General features: G+C 42.9%; 1 protein-coding gene across 2 annotated transcripts in view; it reads right to left on the reverse strand.

The window, feature by feature from the left end:
• LOC139438381 (arylsulfatase L-like) overlaps positions 1-20,970 on the reverse strand; it is a 47,580-nt gene that overhangs the window by 5,624 nt on the left and 20,986 nt on the right. For both annotated transcript variants that reach the window (XM_071213482.1, XM_071213483.1), the window contains 3 exons: positions 17,332-17,466; positions 3,239-3,401; positions 248-369 (listed from right to left, as the gene is read on the reverse strand). In XM_071213482.1, coding sequence (XP_071069583.1) covers positions 248-369; positions 3,239-3,401; positions 17,332-17,466 — 420 coding nt within the window. The remainder of the gene's footprint in view (positions 1-247; positions 370-3,238; positions 3,402-17,331; positions 17,467-20,970) is intronic.

The following is a 20,970-nucleotide window of genomic DNA, read 5'->3' on the forward strand; positions in this document are numbered from 1 at the left end:
CCAGGGATCCTTTGGGGACGTGGCCCCGACTCGCGGGGGGGCTGGGGTCCCGGGGCCATTTGGGGGCTCGGTTCTTACTCACGGGTAGTCCGGGGTCCCGGGGCCCTTTGAGGGCGCGGCCCCGACTCATGGGTGGGCTGGGGTCCCGGGGCCCTTTGGGAGCACTTTAGGGTGCGTTGGGGGCGCGGCCCCGACTCGCGGGTGGGCTGGGGTCCCGGGACCCTTTGGGGGCGCGTCGCCTACTCACCGGTGCGCGGGTGCCAGCGGGCGGCGTGCAGGAATCCTTGGCAATAATGCAGCAGGAACTCGTGGCCCGAGCGCTGCGCTGCGCCCTGGAGCAGGGGCAGCAGATCCCGGCCGTCAATCACTCTGCGGGGGGTGGGGGGAAGCAGCGAGGTCTCAGGCCTGCACGGGGACCGGGGGGGAACTCGCCAAGACCCCAGGGACCCCGCAGCCCCGGGCAGAGGGGCAGTGGGCGGAAAGGCCGGGTGTGCGCTGAGACCACCTAAGGCCAGCCTGCGAGGGCGCGGGGCCAGCTCCTGCGTCTCCCAGACCTGCTCTGCCTAAATCCGCAAGGAACTGGCTTGTTTGACCTCACTCATTATCTGCACAGCCTGGCGGTTAGTGTCAGAATAAATTAGATTCTTTGCAGCTTCTTCCGTTTCCATTGTCATAGACTTTAACCCTCAGTGGGATACATTGTAACCTTTCACAAGACTTGAAAAACCTCCTCCTCTGGGCGAACATTCCCTTCTGCATCTAAGTGTCCTTTTATCCTCCCCGGCTCCAAAAACTGTTTATTTTGCAGGACCAGGCTCTGCTTGCCAGGTCGAGGTCCTCCGAGAATTCCAGTTGCATTTCCTGTGCCCCTGTTAGGGAAACACGAGACCTTTTCTGCTCTGATTTGCAGCGTTTGCCATGTGCATTTTATTTGCCAATTAAATGCACTAGGTTGCTGGATGGGCGGGTAACCGCTTGTATTCCCTCTGGCTATATAGTAAATGTTAATAAACACACTTAGCTTCTCTGTGGATCCCTAATTTCCCATGCATTCGAAGGCAAGTAAATGCCTTGAAACTGAAAACTGGAGAGACTCTCTTTTTTTTCTTGAATTATTTTGAAAGCCTTTCAGAATCCCGTGTCTAGGATTTTAATCACAAATGCCAATGGTATTTTTTACTGATGCTGAGAACTTGTAAGAGCAATAAAATGGGAGTCTTTTTCTCCAGTTGGTTCATGTACACAGAAGAGACAGAGAATTCAAAACTGAAAGACAATTTTGCTTAGAGTCGCCATGGAAAAAATGTAATAAGAGCCACTAAAATAAATAAAGCTGTGTACACACACACATATATACATAAATAAAATAAAAGGAAGCAAGACTAATATTCACCATACAGAGATGATTGAAATAAAATACAGCAAATCCACTAAAATCATATTTTCTCCCTATGTACAAGAACTTTTTTAAACAAAGAAAAGAGAATATTTACCATAAACTTTTAAATATGTGTTTCTGTTCATGCGATCTCTAGGCTGGCAAAAGCATGAAAGTGGTTTATTTTCTTTCTATGTTCCCCCAAATCTTCTATGCCTTTTGTTTTTTAAGGAGGTACTGGGGGTCAAACCCAGGACTTCGTATATGAGAGGCAGGTGCTCAACCACTGTGCTACATGTGCTCCCAATGGGACCTGTTTTTTTTTTCATTTGTTTGTTTGTTTTGTTTTATTTTGTTTTTAGGAGGTACCAGGGATTGAACCCGGGACCTCATGCATGGGAAGCAGGCGCTCAACCACTTGAGCTACATCTGCTTCCCTCTATTAAGTTTCAAGACAAGGAATCAATTAAATCAACCTTATAAAAGCCCTTACCAACTGAACCAAAAGTAATTTCTCATGAAGAATTTCTACATTTCCCAGTGACAATTTCCTTCATAATAAAGTGTGCCCCACCTGAAAATTAGGAGAAAGGAAAAAAGATAGTTTGTGTCAAAAATGAAACAAACATTTGACCCCAGCAAACAATAGTAGGCTCTAAAGTTGTGTTTTCCAGATACTGATTCCATGGCTGCCTTATGGCAAAGCAAAAGTTAAAAATCCATTAGAGTGGACTTACTGGTACTCTATTCTAGAATTATTGTGACTCCAGCAATGGAAGAAATTGTAGCACTGATGTGGAGACAGCGGCCACGGGAGTTGCTGAGGGCAGGGAGAGGGAAGCAGAGGTGTGATGTGGGGGCATTTTGGGGACTTGGAGTTGTCCTGAGTGATATCGTAGGGATGCTGGACATTCTATATCCTGCCATAACCCACTGAATGGACTGGGACAGAGTATAATCTACAATGTAAACTATAACCCACGTGGTGCAGCAGTGCTCCAAAATGTATTCACCAAATGCAATGAATGTGCCACAATGATGAAAGAGGTTGTTGATGTGGGAGGAGTGGGGTGAGGGGGGTGGGTTATTTGGGAACCTCTTACATATACAGGTTTTTTTTTTTCTTCCTGATTTTTATTTTTTATACAATATACCATACAGGCTTTTTTTTTTTTAATTTTTCACTTATATTGTGTTAGCAGAGAATTTTAAAAGAAAGAAAGATCCTTAATGCCATCTAATACAGCTCCTTCGCTTAAATGACTAGAAAAATGGGATCCAGCGAGGTGAATGATTTGCTAAAGTTTACACAGCCAGTTGCTGGAAGATTCCAGTCTAGGTAAAGGATATGAGATTTGTTTATTTATTTATTTTTTATTGCCAGGTTGATTGCTTTTATTTATTTATTTTTAATTTTTTCTTCTTTATTTACTTTTAAATGTTACATTAAAAAAATAAGAGGTTCCCACATACCCCACACCCCACCCCACTCCTTGCACATCAGCAACCTCTCGCATCATCGCGGCACATTCACTGCATTTGGTGAATACATGTTGGAGCACTGCTGCCCCACATGGGTAATAGTTTACATTGTAGTTTACACTCTCCCCCAGTCCATTCAGTGGGTTATGGCAGGATATAGAATGTCCACCATCTGTCCCTGCAATATCATTCAGGACAACTCCAAGTCCTGAAAATGCCCCCACACATTTTTTTGTGATCTATGTATCTTAACAAAAAAAGACAACAAAAAACAAAAACAAAACAAAAAATTACGTGAACGTTAAAATAAAAAAAGACTTTCGGCATAAGTGTGGTCTCCACCCCAGCCTGGCACTGCTTCTTTAGCACGCTCTGTACCTGTCCTGGGGCACCTGGCCGCCTCCCAGCTGGATCACGGTTGGGAAAACGTCCATCAGGCTCGTGGGCTCGTCGCTCACCCGGCCAGCAGGTAGCACCCCAGGCCACCGGAATATTCCAGGGACGCGGATTCCGCCTTCCCAGCCGCCCATGCCTTTGCTTCCTTGGTTGAAATAGGAACAGAAAAGAGTGTGATTCTTAAAAATCATAAATTACACGTTTATTTGGGGGATTTAACCCTTCTGTTTGTTTTAAAACCATCTTTTATGCTTGCTTTGCAGCCTTCGATTCAGACTGGATCTTCTTTGTCGGCCTGATTTCTATCTCCCTCAAACTTCTTAAGAATTGGATTAAGTTTTGGGGTGACACCAGTTGCCTCACTGAAAGCATTTTATCTTTCTCCCATTTTCTCTTTGCCAATGATGGTTTCCTAGAGCCTCGCCTTACCCGTTTAACTCCGGATCTGTTATTTTCACATCGTGCTTTCTTGTCATCCCTCCCTATTTTCCTTCTTGCTTCTTCTTCATGCCTTTTTGGATGCCTTCCTTTGAAGCTCCTCGTGTCTCTTCTCATTTCCTCGTCTTTACCGGTTGGTTATTTGTCTCGTCTTTGTCACCCTCGTTTCCTTTCGATCATTTATCGCTCATGGCAAAGATTTTGCGGAGGATGATGGTGGCCTCTGTTGGAGGAAGTCCCGAGGCTTCTTTTCGATTCCGATTTGTAATTAAATTAGAATTTCTCCATGTCAGCTTTCTCTCTTGTTCTTTTTTTTTTAGGTACCAGGGCCAAGGATTGAACCCGGGACCTCCCGTGTGGGAGGCAGGTGCTCAACAATCGAGCCACATTGGCTCCCCTAGTTGGTTTTGCATTTTTTTGCTTGTTGTTTGTTTTTATTTTTTTTTTATTTTTTTTTTAATTTTTTATTTTTTATTAATTTTTTTATTTTTTATTGACTTTGTAATAATATTACATTAAAAATATATATATATGTGAGGTCCCATTCAACCCCACCCCCCCACCCCCCCTCTCCCCCCCCCCCACAACACTCGTTCCCATCATCATGACACATCCATTGGATTTGGTAAGTACATCTTTGGGCATCTCTGCACCTCATATACATTGGTTCACATCATGGCCCATACTCTCCTCTATTCCATCATGTAGGCCCTGTGAGGATTTACAATGTCCGGTGATTACCTCTGAAGCACCATCCAGGGCAGCTCCATGTCCCGAAGACGCCTCCACCTCTCATCTCTTCCTGCCTTTCCCCATACCCTTTGTCCATTATGTCCACTTTTCCCAATCCAATGCCACCTCTTCTATGTGGACACTGGATTGGTTGTGTCCATTGCACCTTTATGTCAAGAGGAGGCTCAGATTCCACCTGGATGCTGGATGCAATCCTCCCATTTTCAGTTGTAATCACTCTAGGCTCCATGGTGTGGTGGTTGTCCTTCTTCACCTCCATCTTAGCTGAGTGTGGTAAGTCCAATAAATCAGATTGTAGGTGCTGGAGTCTGTTGAGGCTCAGGATCTGGCTATCACATTGTCAGTCCAGAGATTCAAATCCCCTAAATATATCTTAAACCCCAACATTAACTGCACCTCCAGCACATTAGCATGAAAGTCTTATGAAGGGAGATCCCATCTGAGTCCAGATTCATCACACATAAACACCATTTCCAAAGAGGGGCCATCTGCCCTGGTAGTTAACCCCATCGGCCATGACCATAACTCCCATGGGTCTCTTTAGCCCTCAAAGGAACCAATATCTGGGGGTTGTATCTGCTTTATCTGTCTCTCTGACTCTGCTCAGTTGTGCATGAGGGCAAACCTTCTGCCAGCCTCCAGACTCTTTTTTAGAAACTCGTAGCCATATAAACTCATTTCTCCTTTCCATTTCCCCCTTACTTTAGGTCAAACAGCATTTTAAAGTCATGGTATTTTATGTAGACATGGATATTCTGCTGATCCGCATTGAACCTTCCGTATAAGGTCATTTTCCAGTTGCATCATCAGTTGGTAGTTGATAGTGGTCCCTCGTTGCCAGGGAGGCTCATCCCCGGGTGTCATGTCCCACGCTGGGGGGAAGGCATTGCATTTACATGCTGAGTTTGGCTTCGAGACTGGCCACATTTGAGTAACATGAAGGCTGACAGAAGGAAATTCCCAGGCACAAAGTTGCTCTAGGCCTTGTTCTTATTTTGGGTTTATCAGCTCACAAGCATAGTCATTAGCATCAGGGGCTCACTGTTGAACCCTCACTCCCTCCCGGTCCCCGCCACTGTACCTGGGAGACTGTCGCTGCTCCCCTAGGGACCATGACAGAGCACCACTGGCCAGGAACCCAGTACCCCCCCTACTGTGGTTTTTAATTGTTGCCACTATGAGTATATCCAAACATTACCATGCACCCTGGACATATGTTCTGTACAGCTCCCTGTCAGTCATATATCACCTGTCATTGGTATCCCATACCAGTATCCCTCCATTGCCATTGTTGAAACACTCTGTGATCCAGAACTCCCCGAAATTTGAAGCCCAATATAATGTCATGGTCCCTTACTAGGGAATGGCATATAGCGATGAGTTTAAAGGATAGATAAAGAACTTGGATAAAGTTAGATAAAGAACTTAGATAAAGAATGTTGACTTGAAAAAATTCCACATCCTATTTCCCCCCCCCCCCCCCTAATTATTCAGCTTTTCTTCACAGGAGTCCTAGACCACAGCAATGTATATATATAATATACAGCACTCCCACACATCCACCAGAAAACCTTTTCCCTTCCACAGTGATACTCTTACGCCCTATTCATATCATATTTACTTAAAGTGATGTACAGAGTCTGAGACATTAGCTTTCTAACAAGGTGACATCTGTGTTTACATTATGGTGCATACTTTAGGATACACAGTTCTTTACATTTTTAGTTATCCTATGTTTTACATTATGGTTTACATTATCAGTCTGTCATCTCCTATATGTTATGGTGTAATATTACATGTTTTATATCCATCCTTGTGTACTCTCAAGAAACTCCTCTCTTACCCCCCATTTACTTTGGTTCCACACATTTAATGTCCATTTTCCCTTCCACCTTGGTGCCCTCAGTGATAGCCAACCTCCGTTTCCTGAGGAGCCACTTCCAGAGATAGATGGAATAGTGTTCAGGGCCTAACTTGCTCAACTGCCCCAATGCCCTGGGAGCCACCCTTTCTCTCGAGGGATACAGTTCCCTCTATTGGATGGCATTAGTCCTCCCCAGGATGTGGGTCCACCCCCACTCTCACTACTTGGGTTTCTACCCCATGGTGTCACCCACTCTGGCAGAATGAGCATTTAGACATTCCCCAGGAGCCCGTCCTGCATCAGACCCTCCCCTCCGAGCATTCTAAACAGGTAACCCTCTTTATTATATTTTGATATGATTTTCTCGGCATTTTACTCTCCACCAACACCTGACCCTCTCCTGGTTCGTATGCTACCCCTCCCTCCCCCCACTTTTGGGCAACGTTACCCACCCGTCCCTCCCCAGCCACCCTCAAACCCGCAAAGCCCCAAGCAAAGGCAACCCCTTGCCCCCCTTTTATCTCTTCTTTGTGTTCATACTTACCACCATCTCGTCTTAAATTCCACCCCTGCAGACATCGGCGCATATCCTTCCTCCACCCTCCGATTTCCTGCAAGCCTATCGTTCAGTCTCTTGCTATCTAGGGCAGCTTGTTTATTTCATATCATTGAGGTCATGTAGTATTTGTCCTTCAATGTCTGGGTTGCTTCACTCAACATAAGGTTCTCAAGATTCATCCATGTTATCACATGTGTTTGTAGTGTGTTTGTTCTTACAGCCGAGTAGTATTCCATTGTGTGTATATACCACATTTTATTGATCCACTCGTCTGTTGATGGGCATTTGGGTTGATTCCAACTTTTGGCAATAGTGAACAATGCTGCTATGAACATTGGTGTACATATATTGATTTGTGTTCTTGTTTTCAGTTCTGCTGGGTATATTCCCAGCAGTGGTATTGCTGGGTCATATGGCAAATCTATGGCTAGTTTTTTGAGAAACCGCCATACTGTTCTCCAGAATGGTTGGATCCTTCTGCATTCCCACCAGCAGTGGATGAGTGTTCCCCTTCCTTCACATCCTCTCCAGCACTTGTATTCTTCTGTTTTTTTCATAGCTGCCAATCTTATGGGTGTAAGATGGTATCTCATTGTGGTTTTGATTTGCATTTCCCTGATAGCTAGAGATTTGGAACATTTTTTCATGTGCTTTCTTGCCATTTGTATTTCTTCTTCGGAGAAGTGTCTGTTTAAGTCTTTTTCCCATTTTTAAAATGGATTGTTTATCTTTTTATTTTCAAGATGTAGGAGTTCTTTATATATGCAAGTTATAAGTTTCTTATCAGATATATGATTGCCAAATATTTTCTCCCACTGTGTGGGCTCCCTTTTTACTTTCTTGACAAACTCCTTTGAGGTGCAGAAGGCTTTAATTTTGAGGAAGTCCCATTTATCTATTAGTTCTTTTGCTGCTCGTGCTTTTGGTGAGATATTCATAAATCCATTACCTATTACAAGGTCCTGTAGATGTTTCCCTACACTGCTTTCTAAGGTTTTTATGGTCTTGGCTTTTATATTTAGGTCTTTGATCCATCTTGAGTTGATCTTTGTATAAGGTGTGAGATGGTAATCCTCTTTCATTCTTCTACATATGGCTATCCAGTTCTCCAGACACCATTTGTTGAATAGGCCACTCTCTCCCAGTTGAGAGGGTTTGGTGGCTTTATCGAATATTATGTGGTTGTATATGTGAGGTTCTATATCAGAGCTTTCAATTCGATTCCATTGGTCTATATGTCTCTCCTTATGCCAATACCATGCTGTTTTCACCACCGTAGCTTTATAGTATGTTTTGAAGTCAGGTAGTGTGATTCCTCCAATTTCGTTTTTCTTTTTCAGTATGTCTTTGGCTATTCGGGGTCTCTTTCCTTTCCAAATAAATTTCATAGTTAGTTTTTCTAGTTCCTTAAAGAAGGCTGCATTGATTTTTATTGGGATTGCATTGAATGTGTAGATCAATTTTGGTAGGATAGACATCTTAATAATGTTCAGTCTTCCTATCCATGAACAAGGAATAGTCTGCCATTTATTTAGGTCTTCTTTGATTTCCTTGAACAATCTTGTATAGTTCTCAGTGTATAAGTTCTTTACCTCTTTAGTTAAATTTATTCCTAAGTATTTGATTTTTTTATTTACTATTGTGAATGGTATTTGTTTCTTGATTTCCTCCTGATCTTGCTCATTATTGGTGTACAGAAATGCTACTGATTTTTGCGCATTGATCTTATAACCTGTGACTTTACTAAACTCATTTATGAGTTCTAGAATCTTCGTTGTAGATCTCTCAGGTTTTTCTATGTATAGGATCATGTCATCTGCAAATAATGAAATTTTGACTTCTTCCTTTCCAATTTGAATGCCTTTTATTTCTGGTTCTTGCCTCAGTGCTCGAGCAAGTACTTCTAAGACAATGTTAAATAGGAGCGGCGACAGTGGGCATCCTTGTCTTGTTCCTGAGTTTAGAGGGAAGGAGTCTAGGATTTCTCCATTGTAAACATTATTGGCTTTAGGTTTTTCATATATACTCTTTATCATGTTCAAAAAATTTCCTTGTATTCCAATCATTTGGAGTGTTTTTATCAAGAAAGGGTGCTGTATTTTGTCAAATGCTTTTTCTGCATCAATAGATATAATCATGTGATTTTTTTCCTTCAATCTGTTTATATGGTGTATTACGTTGATTGATTTTCTTATGTTGAACCATCCTTGCATACCTGGGATGAATCCCACTTGGTCGTGGTGTATAATTCGTTTAATGTGTTGTTGAATACGATTAGCAAGTATTTTGTTAAGTATTTTTGCGTCTAGGTTCATTAGAGAAATTGGTCTGTAATTTTCCTTTCTTGTGATGTCTTTGTTTGGCTTTGGTACTAGGGTAATGTTGGCATCATAGAAGGAGTTGGGTAATGTTCTTTCTGTTTCGATGGTTTGGAATAGTTTCAGCAGTATTGGTGTCAGTTCTTTACGGAATGTTTTATAGAATTCACCTGTGAAGCCATCTGGCCCTGGGCTCTTCTTAGTTGGGAGATTTTTAATAACTGATTCTATCTCTCTGCTTGTGATTGGTTTGTTAAGATCATCAATTTCTTCTTTTGTCAATATGGGCTGTTTATGTGTTTCTAGGAATTTGTCCATTTCCTCTAGATTGTCATTTTTGTTGGAATATAGTTTTTCAAAATATCCTCTTATGATAGTCTTTATTTCTGTGGGGTCAGTGGTGATATCGCCTTTCTCATTTCTTATTTTGTGTATTTGCATCTTCTCTCTTTTTTTCTTTGTTAGTGTCGCTAAAGGTTTGTCAATTTTGTTAATCTTCTCAAAAAACCAGCTCTTGGTCTTGTTTATCTGTTCAAGTGCTTTCTTATTTTCTATTTCATTTAGTTCTGCTCTTATCTTTGTTATTTCCTTCCTTCTTCTTCCTGTTGGGTTACTTTGTTGTTGTTTTTCTAATTCCTTCAAATGTGCAGTTAGTTCTTCAATTTTTGCTCTTTCTTCTTTTTTGATATATGAATTTATGGCTATAAACTTCCCTCTCAGTACTGCTTTTGCTGCATCCCATAAATTTTGGTATGTTGTGTTATCATTATCATTTGTTTCAAGGTAGTCATTGATTTCTTTTGAGATTTCCTCTTTGACCCACTGTTTTTCTAAGAGTATGTTGTTTAATTTCCAAATCGTGGTGTGAAATCTGGGCTTCTTTCCCTTGCAAATCTCCAGCTTGACTCCACTGTGGTCAGAGATAATGTTTTGTATGATTTCAATCTTTCTGAATTCGTTCAGCCTTTCTTTGTGGCCTAGCATATGATCTATCTTGGAGAATGATCCATGTGCGCTTGAGAAAAATGTATATCCTGCTGTGTTTGGGTGTAGCGATCTATATATGTCTATTAGATCGAGCTCCTCTAATATACTATTCAGATGTTTTGTTTCTTTGGTGATTCTCTTTTGAGATGTTCTGTCCAGAATTGATAGTGGTGTATTAAAATCCCCCACTATAATTGTAGATGTATCTATTCTTTCACTTAGTTTTTCCAGCGTTTGCCTGACGTATTTAGAGGCACCCTTGTTAGGGGCATAGATATTTATGATTGTTCGATCTTCTTGACAGATTTTCCCTTTGACTAAAATGTAGTATCCTTCTTTGTCTCTCACAATTGTTTCACATTTAAAGTCTATTTTGTCTGATATTAATATAGCTACTCCTGCCTTTTTTTGGTTATTGTTAGCTTGTATGATTATTTTCCAGCCTTTCACTTTCAATCTCCATGCGTCTCTGGGTCTAAGATGTGTCTCTTGTAGACAGCATATGGATGGGTCATATTTCCTTATCCAGTGTCCCAGTCTGAATCTTTTGATAGGTGAGTTTAATCCATTGACATTCAGTGTTATTACTATCAAGGAATTATTTGTGTTAGCCATATTTTGATTGGATTTGTGTTTGTCATATTTTGTTTGTATATTTTTTTTGTCTTTTTTGTTGTTGTTGTTGGTCTTATACTCTCCTCCAACTTTGCCTTTCCTGTTTTTTCCTTTCTTCCTGCAGAACTCCCTTTAGAATTTCTTGAAGGGGAGGTTTCTTGTTGGTATACTCTTTCAGTTTCTGTTTGTCTGCGAATATTTTGAACTCTCCATCATGTTTGAATGCTAGTTTAGCTGGATAGAGTATTCTTGGTTGGAAATTTTTTTCCTTTAGTACCTTGACTATATCATACCACTGTCTTCTTGCCTCCATGGTTTCAGAAGAGAAATCAGCACTTAATCTAATTGAGCTTCCCTTGTATGTGATGGTTTTCTTTTCTCTTGCTGCTTTTAGGATTTTCTCTTTGTCTTGAGCATTGGATAATTTGACAAGTATATGTCTTGGGGTGGGCCTGTTGGGGTTTATGACTTGTGGAGTGCGCTGTGCTTCTTGGATATGTACATCTGTCTCTTTCAGTAGATTTGGGAAGTTTTCAGCCATTATTTCCTGCAACACTCTTTCTGACCCCTTTCCCTTCTCTTCACCTTCTGGAATGCTTATAATACGTATGTTTGAGCGTTTTGCATTGTCATTCAGGTCCCTAAATCCTAATTGGATTTTTTCTATCTTCTTATTGACCCCTTCTACTATCTGTTTGATTTCTGATGTACTGTCTTCCACATCACTAATTCTCTGCTCTGTCTCTTCTAGTCTGCTGATATTTGCTGCAAGTGTATTTTTGATTTCTTGAACTGTGGTGTTCATTCCCATCATATCTGTTATGTTTTTGCGTATGTCTGCAATTTCCCCTCCAAGTGATGTCTTCATGTTGTTAACCTCTTTCATTACTGCATCAAATTTGTCGGTGATAAATGTTCTGAGATCTTTCATTGCTTGTGCCAAGTTTTGCTCCCCTTCGTGATTATTGGTTTGTTGATTGGATTCAGCCATGTTTTCCTGATTATTGGTTTGGTTCGTAGATTTTTGTTGCTTTCTGGTCATCTCTTTATTTTGACGAATTTAATCAGTTCCTTAGCTTCTTTGTCTGCTCTTGGAGGTTAATTAGTTGTTATTTTTGCACAGGTGTTATATCTTCTCTTTGTCACTTTTTTCTTCTTATTCTAGTTACTTGTTGTTGGTTAAGTTCACTTTAGAGGAAAGTATTAGTGTTGGGGAAAGGCAATTGTGTAAGCAAGGGAAAAGTGTAAAGTTGTATTGGTGATGTATGTTAATAAAGCAGGAATATGAGATCTGGAAGGATGGAGGTTAGATTCATGTAGATTGTATAGGGTTATAGCTGTAGGTGGAGTACCTTTTATGAAGTTGATGACTGAATTTGGGAGGAATATGGTATGAACTACACAGCTATTGTTTTCATGAGAGAGGGAAAAAGAAAAGAAAGGTAATAGTTTCAAGAGTGGATAATAGACAGAAAACAGAACAAAGGTATTAGAAATTAAGAGTTAGACACTTTGTGGATCAAAGAACGGGAGGTGGGGGGTGGAATATAGGAGAGACAGTAGATGATAGTGGATATCAAGATGCAGGGGAAGGGGGATAGTGTAGGTAGCCTAAATCAGTTCACACAGAAATGAGGCAGTGGAGGATGGGAAAACCCAGCAAATGTGAGGTGTTCCCTGTAGCACCTATTGTATACTTGAATTAAAGTAAAAATAAGTGGAAGATGAGGGACAAGAGGGAAAGAGAAAACCGAAAAAAAAAAAAAAAACAAACTAATTATAATAAAGAAAAAAGAAAGGCAAGAAGAAAGGAAGAAAGAAAAAGAGGATGGGCAAACGGTGGGGAACGGATAGGGAGAAGAGAGATACAGGTACACACGTGTCACAATTGCAACACTATCTAAAACAACAACTTCCCCCCGCTTTGCCCTAAAACCCCCCCGTCTGTCTGCCCAAATGGGTCTGCAAGCACCTCCCTTCCCACAAACCCCCAATAGGCCGCCCAGGGCCCACGAACTCCCCAGTACTGCAGATGCTCAAAAAAAAAAAAAAAAAAAAAAATTTAAGTAAAATTAAAACAAACAAACAAACAAACAAACAAACAAAAAAAAACAAAAAAAAACAGAAACCCCTCCGCAGGCCCGGCTCCGCCCGCCGCGGAGGCTTGGACCGGCTCTGCCCGGCTCCTCACGCCGCCTTGGCCTGGCCTGGCTCCGCCCAGCTCCGCTCGCTACAGCGGCCCAGCCGGCTCCGGCATCCACCTCCCGCCACCGCGGCCTGGACCGGCCCTGCCCGGCTCCGTACCCGCCGCGGCCTGACCCGGGCCCGTCCGGCTCCAAACGCTACCGCGGCCCGCAGCCGGGGCCTGCACCGGCCCCGCCCGGCTCCAAGCGCTACCGCGGCCCGCAGCCGGGGCCTGCACCGGCCCCGCCCGGCTCCAAGCGCTGCCGCGGCCCGCAGCCGGGGCCTGCACCGGCCCCGCCCGGCTCCAAGCGCTACCGCGGCCCGGCCCGGCCTGGCTCAGCCCCACCGAGCGGGGCTAGATGCCTCGTCTCCGCCTACCCAAGAAGGGAATCCTCTGCAGGTAGCTGGGATCTCCGTGTATATTTCACAGACGAATCCTCTCTGTTACCTTCCCTCCAAATCGATGTCCAGACACCTCCGGACCAGCAAAAATCCCGAAACAATCCGGTCCCAAAGAGTCTCCAACGCCGCCCAGCCGATTCCCTGCAGAAGACTCTAACAGGGATGTTCACTCAGCTGCCATCTTGCCCCCTCTCCCCTGTTGTTTGTTTTTAGGAGGCAATGGGGGGACTGAACCTGGGACCTCCCACGTGGGAAGCAGGTGCTCAACCACTTTAGCCACATCCACGCTCCTCTCATTTTTTTTTTTTAAAGGAAGCCCTGGCTACTTTTTTTTTTTTAAGATTTATTTATTTGTTTATTTATTCCCCCTCCTTGTGGCTTGTTCCATTCTTTGCTGTCCCTTCTCTGTGTCCATTGGCTGCGTGTTTTTTCCCTATCTGCTTGTCTCTCTTTGTTGCGTCATCTTGCTGCGCCAGCTCTCCGCGCCGCCACGTGTGCCGTCAGCTCTCCGCAGCACATGGGCCAGCTTCCCTTCACAAAGAGGCCCCGGGACGTGAACCCAGGGCCTCCCATATGGTAGGCGGGAGCCCAACTGATGGAGCCACAGCCGCTTTCCCACCACTCATTTTCAATGTCATGACAGTATTAGTTTCCTCCTGCTCTAACAAATCGCCACAGACTTAGCGGCTCAAGAAAAACACAAAGGTATTACCTTATAGTCCTGAAGGTCAGAAATCCTGAAATTCTAGATGTGGGCTGAGTCCTGGAGCTTCTAAAGGAGACCCCGATTCCTCATCTTTCCTGCTTTTTAGAGACCATCAGTATTCTTGGGCTCAGGGCTTCTGTGTCATTTTGAAAGTATTGTATGAATCCCAAGAAGAGAAAGACTACGTTTATGGGCTGGCCCATGCTCGCGGGTATGGGACCTTTTCAAAATTGGACTATGTCATTGAGGGATGACAGGTTGAGTCTCCATTCTCTTGCTGGGTCTAATGCAAAATGGAGATACAGAAAAAGAGAGCTCTGCCGTTTTTGAGGCTGCCATCTGAGAAAAGGAGGGGCTCACAGACCTGAGGTCCCAGGCGGAGATGAGCCATTTGCCTGACAGCTTGCTGCTGAGATTGGGCAGAAAACAGAGCAGCTGAGCCTGGGAGCAGAGGCCTGGCAAGCGACAAGTCCTCTACCTGGCTGCCTTCAGCTGAGCTCTGAGTTGGACTTTTCATAGCCTTGCAACCGTAAGCTTTGACTCCAAATAAATCCCCTTTATAAAAGCCAATCTAAGGGAAACGGATTGGGCTCCTGCCTACCACATCGGAGGTCCCTGGTTTGGTTCCCAGTGCCTCCTAAAGAAGACAGCAAGCTGGTGTGATGCGCCGGCGTGGCAGGCTGGTGCGACGAGAGACACAAGAAGAAAAACATAATGAGGAACACAATAAAGCAGGGAATGGCAGTGACTCAGGTGATTAGATGCCTCTCTTTCATATCAGAGGCCCTGAGCTTGTCTCCCAGTGCCTCCTAACAAAACAAGGAAGATGAACAGGCACAGCAAGTGCAAACAACGGGGGTGTGAGGAGAAATAAAAAAGTAAAATAAATCTTAAAAAAAAAAGCCAATCCATTTCCGTCCTTTGGGTGGGCAACACTTTGACAAACTAAAACCTTCAAAGCCAGCAGTTTAGCACGTTGCAAATCTCTTGATCTTGGGCTGCTCCGTCCCTTCTCTCTCTCTTATAACTTGGACAGATCCCCCTTAATTTTATCTCAAGAGCCTTCACTTCATCACGTCTGCAAAGTCCCTTAATGTAACGTATTTGGGTGTTCCAGAGATTACTCCTCTGCAGCAAAGCTCATTTGGCCTGCTCTGTTTTGTGCCTTGACATACCTCAATCATTTATCCAGTCTCCTCTGAGGACGCTGTACCACTTTTCATGGATGCCAAGATGCACGTTTTCCCAATAACTGCAGCTCACCTAGATAGCTGGAGGCTGGCCAACAGTTAGGAGGGAGCTATCATTGTGTGCACATGTGCACAGAAACTTGCCAAACTGTGCAAGGAAAATCACTGTGGGACAGTAGTGTCGCATGGTTAAACAGTTCTGTATCATCCACACTCTCGAAGGCAAACGGCATGGTACTGCGTCGGGGAAACACAACTTTGATGACATTGAGCTGAAAAGGGGTTCAGAGGATATACTGGGAATATCTTAACTGATTCAATGAATAAGTATACAATATTCCCTTATTTTTTGTATGTACAAGACTATCGGTCAGGGTTCGCTAGGGAAACAGACTCGACAAGAGATATCTGCAATAGTATGTGATTCTATGAATCTCTCACATCCCCATGGAGGTGCACAAGTCCAGGTTTCGCAGGCAGGCTGCAACCAGGGGCTGCAGTGAAAGTCCAGTGAAGGTTCTTGATGAGTCCTGGGAGACGTTGGCTGTCCAAAGATGAGCTGGGAAATTTTCACTCGATACTGGAATCACTTCCCCTTTTAAGGCATTCATCTGATTGGGTTAAGCATCACTCACTGCTGATGGCAGTCTCCCTGATTGATGTAATTATAACCAGCTAGCTATGATTTACCACTGCAGTAAAGTCAATGGTGACTAAACTCCATAAATGCCCTTGTATTACAGTCAGCCCAGGGCTTGCTGGACCAAACAACTGGGCACAATGACCTGGCCGAGTTGACACACTAGCCTAACCATCACACATGACAAGCATAAATGTGAAAATTAGTCTAAGCAAACTCTTTCAGATTTCTAAGTGAAAATGAAAAAACAAACAGTGCTGTGCCACAGCACCTTTCAGAATGGTTGTGACATATCAAATAATACTGGCATGTGTGTCTATAATTGATGGGGTTCGAGAGTGAATAAAATGTGGTCCTCCTGAGAGGCCATCTGTCTTGAACCCAAAGGCTGAGCCTAACATTCAAACCTGAGGCCATCGGTATCTGGAGAGATAAACAAAATGCAATCTCTCGCTCAGATGCTATTTGTCTAATAAAAGGAATGGCGTGCTGATACATGCTACGGTGTGGATGTAGCTTGAAAACATGCTAAGGGAAAGAAGGCAGACATATGGGGACACTGTATTATATGATTCCAATGATAGAGAATAGGCAAATTATAGTGATCAAGAGTAAGTTAGTGGGTGAGAGGGACTGGGTGGGATGAGGAAATTAGAGGCTGATAGCTAAGGGGTAGGGGTGTCTTTTGGGGGGAGAAGAAAATGTTCTATAATGATTGTGGCAATGGTTGCACAACTTGGGAACATGTTGTAGAATTTGAGAGAGGTTTACTTATTTGCGTATAGAGAGGTCAGGACTCAGGAATGATTTTGAGAAGGAAAAATGGTTTATTGATGGCAGGCTGGACTCGGGAGCTTTCCGTTTCGAACCCGAGCCCCGGACAAGATTTTTAAGTTCTTTTTATACAGAGAGGAATGTCCAAATGGTCCCTTTGTTTCAGTTCTCAATAGGCTTGAATTAGCATCTATCTTCCACATCCTAGGTAAGCTTTTAGCATGGACTCCAGACATTCTAGATAAGCTTTTAGCACATTTGGTTTGCATTTCCCCTGAATATTTAAAGTTTATAGACTTTGCACTGTTAAACTGTTTCCTGGGACTGGAGTCGTTGCCATGGTTACCAAGGGACGGGCTGCGGCCTCTCACCCTCCCACACCCACAAGTCAGGACAGACAGCTTAGGTTAAGGTTATCTCCAAGAGACAAAGAGCCTTCCACCCATAGCCCACATCAAACACACTACAAACCACTTGTGTTTTTTAAAAATTCAAACCTTAGAATGGCAGAGTGCAATTTCTGCATTGGATGAGAGTATCCTGAAGCAACAGTATATACAGTCTTTTGACAAGATGGCCCTATTCCAGTAGTGGGATTAGGAATTACAGCCCGGAGACCAGTATCGTTGAACCGTTCAGCCTTACCTTTATAGATTCCATTCCAGCCGCCATATTGATTGTCTCCAAGTTGAGACTCTAAGGATCCTCCGTGGTCAGAAGTAAAATAAACAAGGGTACTATTGCTCAAACCTTCCTTGTCCAAAGTGTTGAGGATGTGCCCTGCAAAGAACAGACACTTTTGACCCAATCCAAATAAACAAATATCTTAAACCTCACGACGCAGCATGTGTTTTCGCCTTTTGGGACTTGACGTAAATGCCAATTGAAAGGAAACCAGACAATAATCTAGGGACTGTGTGGCATAGTGATTTCAGTGGTGGGTGAAGATTGGGCTTGATGGTATAAATATGAGAATGTTCTATTGAGTTTTTTCTTAATTCATAGACTGTTTAGAATAATTTGAGTTTTACAGGTTCATTGAGCAATGTTACATTGATGAAACAGTGATGCCACATTATTAACTAAATTCATAGTTTGCATTAGGGTTTACTATTTGTATTGTACAGTTCTATGAGTTTGACAAATGCTTAATGCCATGAATCTACCATTAGAGTGACATACCCAATAGTATCACTGTCCTAAAAACAACCTCGTGCTGTAAAATGTTAAAACTGGTGGATTTGGGCATCTGGGCAGGGTATGTTGGAGTTCTCCTTGTGGATTTTGTAATGTGTTTGCAATTGTCCTGTACGTTTGAAATGATTTCAAAATACAAAGCTTAAAAAAAAAAAAAAGAGCCAGTCACCTGAGTTTTCAAGCCTGGTAAAGTTGCATTGCCTACAACCAGCTAAATACTGTTTAAATTGGAGACTTTTGTTGGAAACTGAGGCATGGTGGTCTCACAAAGGGAGACGTGCTGTTTCCATGGCTACGCTTTTAACATAGGAATGCAGCAATTAAGCCTTTTGAGTCAGCAGGACAGAGCTGTCCCCGGCAGGGAGAAATATGAGTAAACACACTTTGTAGTTTGAAAGGAATACTAAATCTTTGTTCTTAAAGATAAATCCTTTAATTTACGATTCTTGTAAATGGGTAGTTACATTGTTTGTTATCTCGATAGTTTGAGTATATATAATGCCACATGTAGAAAATAAAGTTGTCTGAGGAGTGACTACTCGCAGACCCCCTGATCCCAGCTCTCTCTTTCTTTCTTTGTTTCACTCCTTTTCTCTTCCTTTCATTCCCGATACCCTTTGGGTCCAAGTCTCTAACAGACTTTCAGGGAATAAAAGGGAAAATCATTTGACCAAAGGAGCAAAATATATTAAATTTTTTTTAATCTCCTGTGCTTCACCTATTTACATAATTCCAATGATTTTCATTTTTAAAATATTATATTGTGTCTAAATTGAGCTTTGCATTGGAACGGTAAAATCACGACATTAAAGACATTTTTAAATACGTGTTTCCTTATCTGGATGAGTTTAATGAGTTCTTGACTTTGTATTATAAAATTCCGTTCTTAATCTTTCAATGTGTTAGAGTGCATGAATCTTTGCATTTATTATTTTAATTTTTTTTTTTGTTGCAAATAGTGACATCATAGAGTCAACTTTAAACAATTAATGTGAGGCAGCAAATAAAAGAGCCTGCATTTTTCCAGGGGTTCTTAATATTTTCCATCTTAAGATCCATCTCGGCAAAGACAAACGAATTTCTCCTTCAGGGAAGCGGGCTACGCATACTGAAAAAGTGATATGGATTGAACACTGGCACGTGTTTCTTCCACAGCCCATAGTTTTTCTTAAAATTTCACTGACATCCTACATTTTACCCCAAGAATTTTTAAAATTAGAAAAATTCTCTTTTCCCCTCCAGTCTTTGATGACAGTTACCCTGTGGCTGTGGTTCAGCTGTACCAACCCAGGTGCACGAATCCCCATTTGACAAGTTTGGACAAGGCTGTGTCCATCATGGTGCATTTATTTGTCACTCGCTCAAAACAGACCCACGTTCCTTGAGCCAGAGAATATTCTGAAAACAGCAGATGCAGTGGGTAAACAGAGCAAGACATGGAGAGCTTACCTTCTCTTCAAGGAGAAGAGAAAACAAGCCCACCCTAAATATCGTTGTTCAGCGAAAATGAAACGACTGAGGAACAGAATCTATGGGCGAGGGGTAGAAGGTGATTAGGGTGGGGTGGCTGGAGAAGGCCAGTCAGGGTAGCCTCTCTGGGGAGGGGCAGAATCCTGAAGAGTGAAGATGAGCAGCCTTAGCAGGTGGAAAAGATGGGAGCAACCTCTATGTGAGTTCCAGGCAGCCTTGTAAGGTGCAAGAGGGATGAACAAGAGCAAGATGCGGGACTGGACAGAGATGAGGCTGGGTGGTAGGTGGTAGACAGCCGCATGGAGCCTTGCAGGGCGTGGAAAGGAATCTAGACTTGTTCTGTGGGTGGCCATGTGAGTTGTTGAGGGCAGGGAGAGGGAAGAAGAGATGTGATGTGAGGTCATTTTCGGGACTTACAAGTTGTCCTAAATGATATTGCAGGGACAGATGCTGGACTTTATATATCCTGCCATAACCCACTGAATGGACTGGGGCAGAGAGTAAACTACAATGTAAATTCTAATCCATGTGGTGAAGCAGTGCTCCAAAGTGTACTCATCAAATGCAATGAATGTGCATTTGAAAGAGGTTGTTGATGTAGGAGGAGTGGGTGGGTGGGGTGAGGGGTATGTGGGAACCTCTTATATTTTTTAATGTAACATTTTTTGTGATCTATGTATCTTAAAAAAAAGACAATTAAAACAGTGTAAATGAGGGGATTGGGAGAAATAAAATAACATCTTAAAAAATGAAAAAAAAAAAAGAGCATCACACAGATACAAAAAAATTTCATCTGATTGCAATGCTTGTGCTGCCCCTTCCATATTCATCTTCCTATTCTTAGATGGTTTCCTCCTTGGGCTGTTGGGTAGGGAAAATCACATTTACACTCACAGCACAGGTACTGGGGTGGCTGTAAGTTTTGTACCCTGCAAAAATACGTTCTGGATTCTAACCCATGATAAATGAGGCCTTTGGATGAGGTTACTTCTGTTAAGGTTTGGCTCAGCTGGCTTAGGATAAGGCGATACTATTACTGGAAGCCTTACAGAGAAGACCAGAGAGGAAGACATCAAGGAAGTCAGTGGAGCCCAGAAGAGAAAGGAGGAGGTGCCGCCATATGCATGGCCATGGACCAAGGATGGCCAGAGACCAATCCCAGAGCCCCACAGCCTTCAGGAAGCCTTGTTGACGTCTCGATTTTGGACCTCTTCCAGTCTCAGAACTGTAAACCTGTGGGAAGCTGCCTCTGGCACAGGTGTTGTATTGGCCATCTTGTTGCTAAGCGCTGTTTTTAGATACTAACCCGGTTAAGTTTCTGTTTCCCCACCCTCGCTGAAGCAATTAAGTTTCTATTTTTCCGCCACTCCCCCGGGCTCCAATTGGTCACTCCCTAAAGAGCTCAAAAGTCTTTCCACCGACATTGCCAAATAACCATCTGCACGTGCGTGTGGCACGAGAATAAAAATCTAGTTAACCAATCATTTACTGACACATGTGTTGTCAGTATGTGCCACCTCATTCAACCATGGCTATAAAAACCCCTGATTGACCCTCAATAAACGAGACTTGATCAGAATCCTGTCTTGTCTCCATTCTTTGTGTCTCTTGTCCCTT

Source organism: Dasypus novemcinctus, chromosome Y (genome assembly GCF_030445035.2).
Source record: "Dasypus novemcinctus isolate mDasNov1 chromosome Y, mDasNov1.1.hap2, whole genome shotgun sequence".
Classification (NCBI taxonomy): Eukaryota; Metazoa; Chordata; class Mammalia; order Cingulata; family Dasypodidae; genus Dasypus; species Dasypus novemcinctus.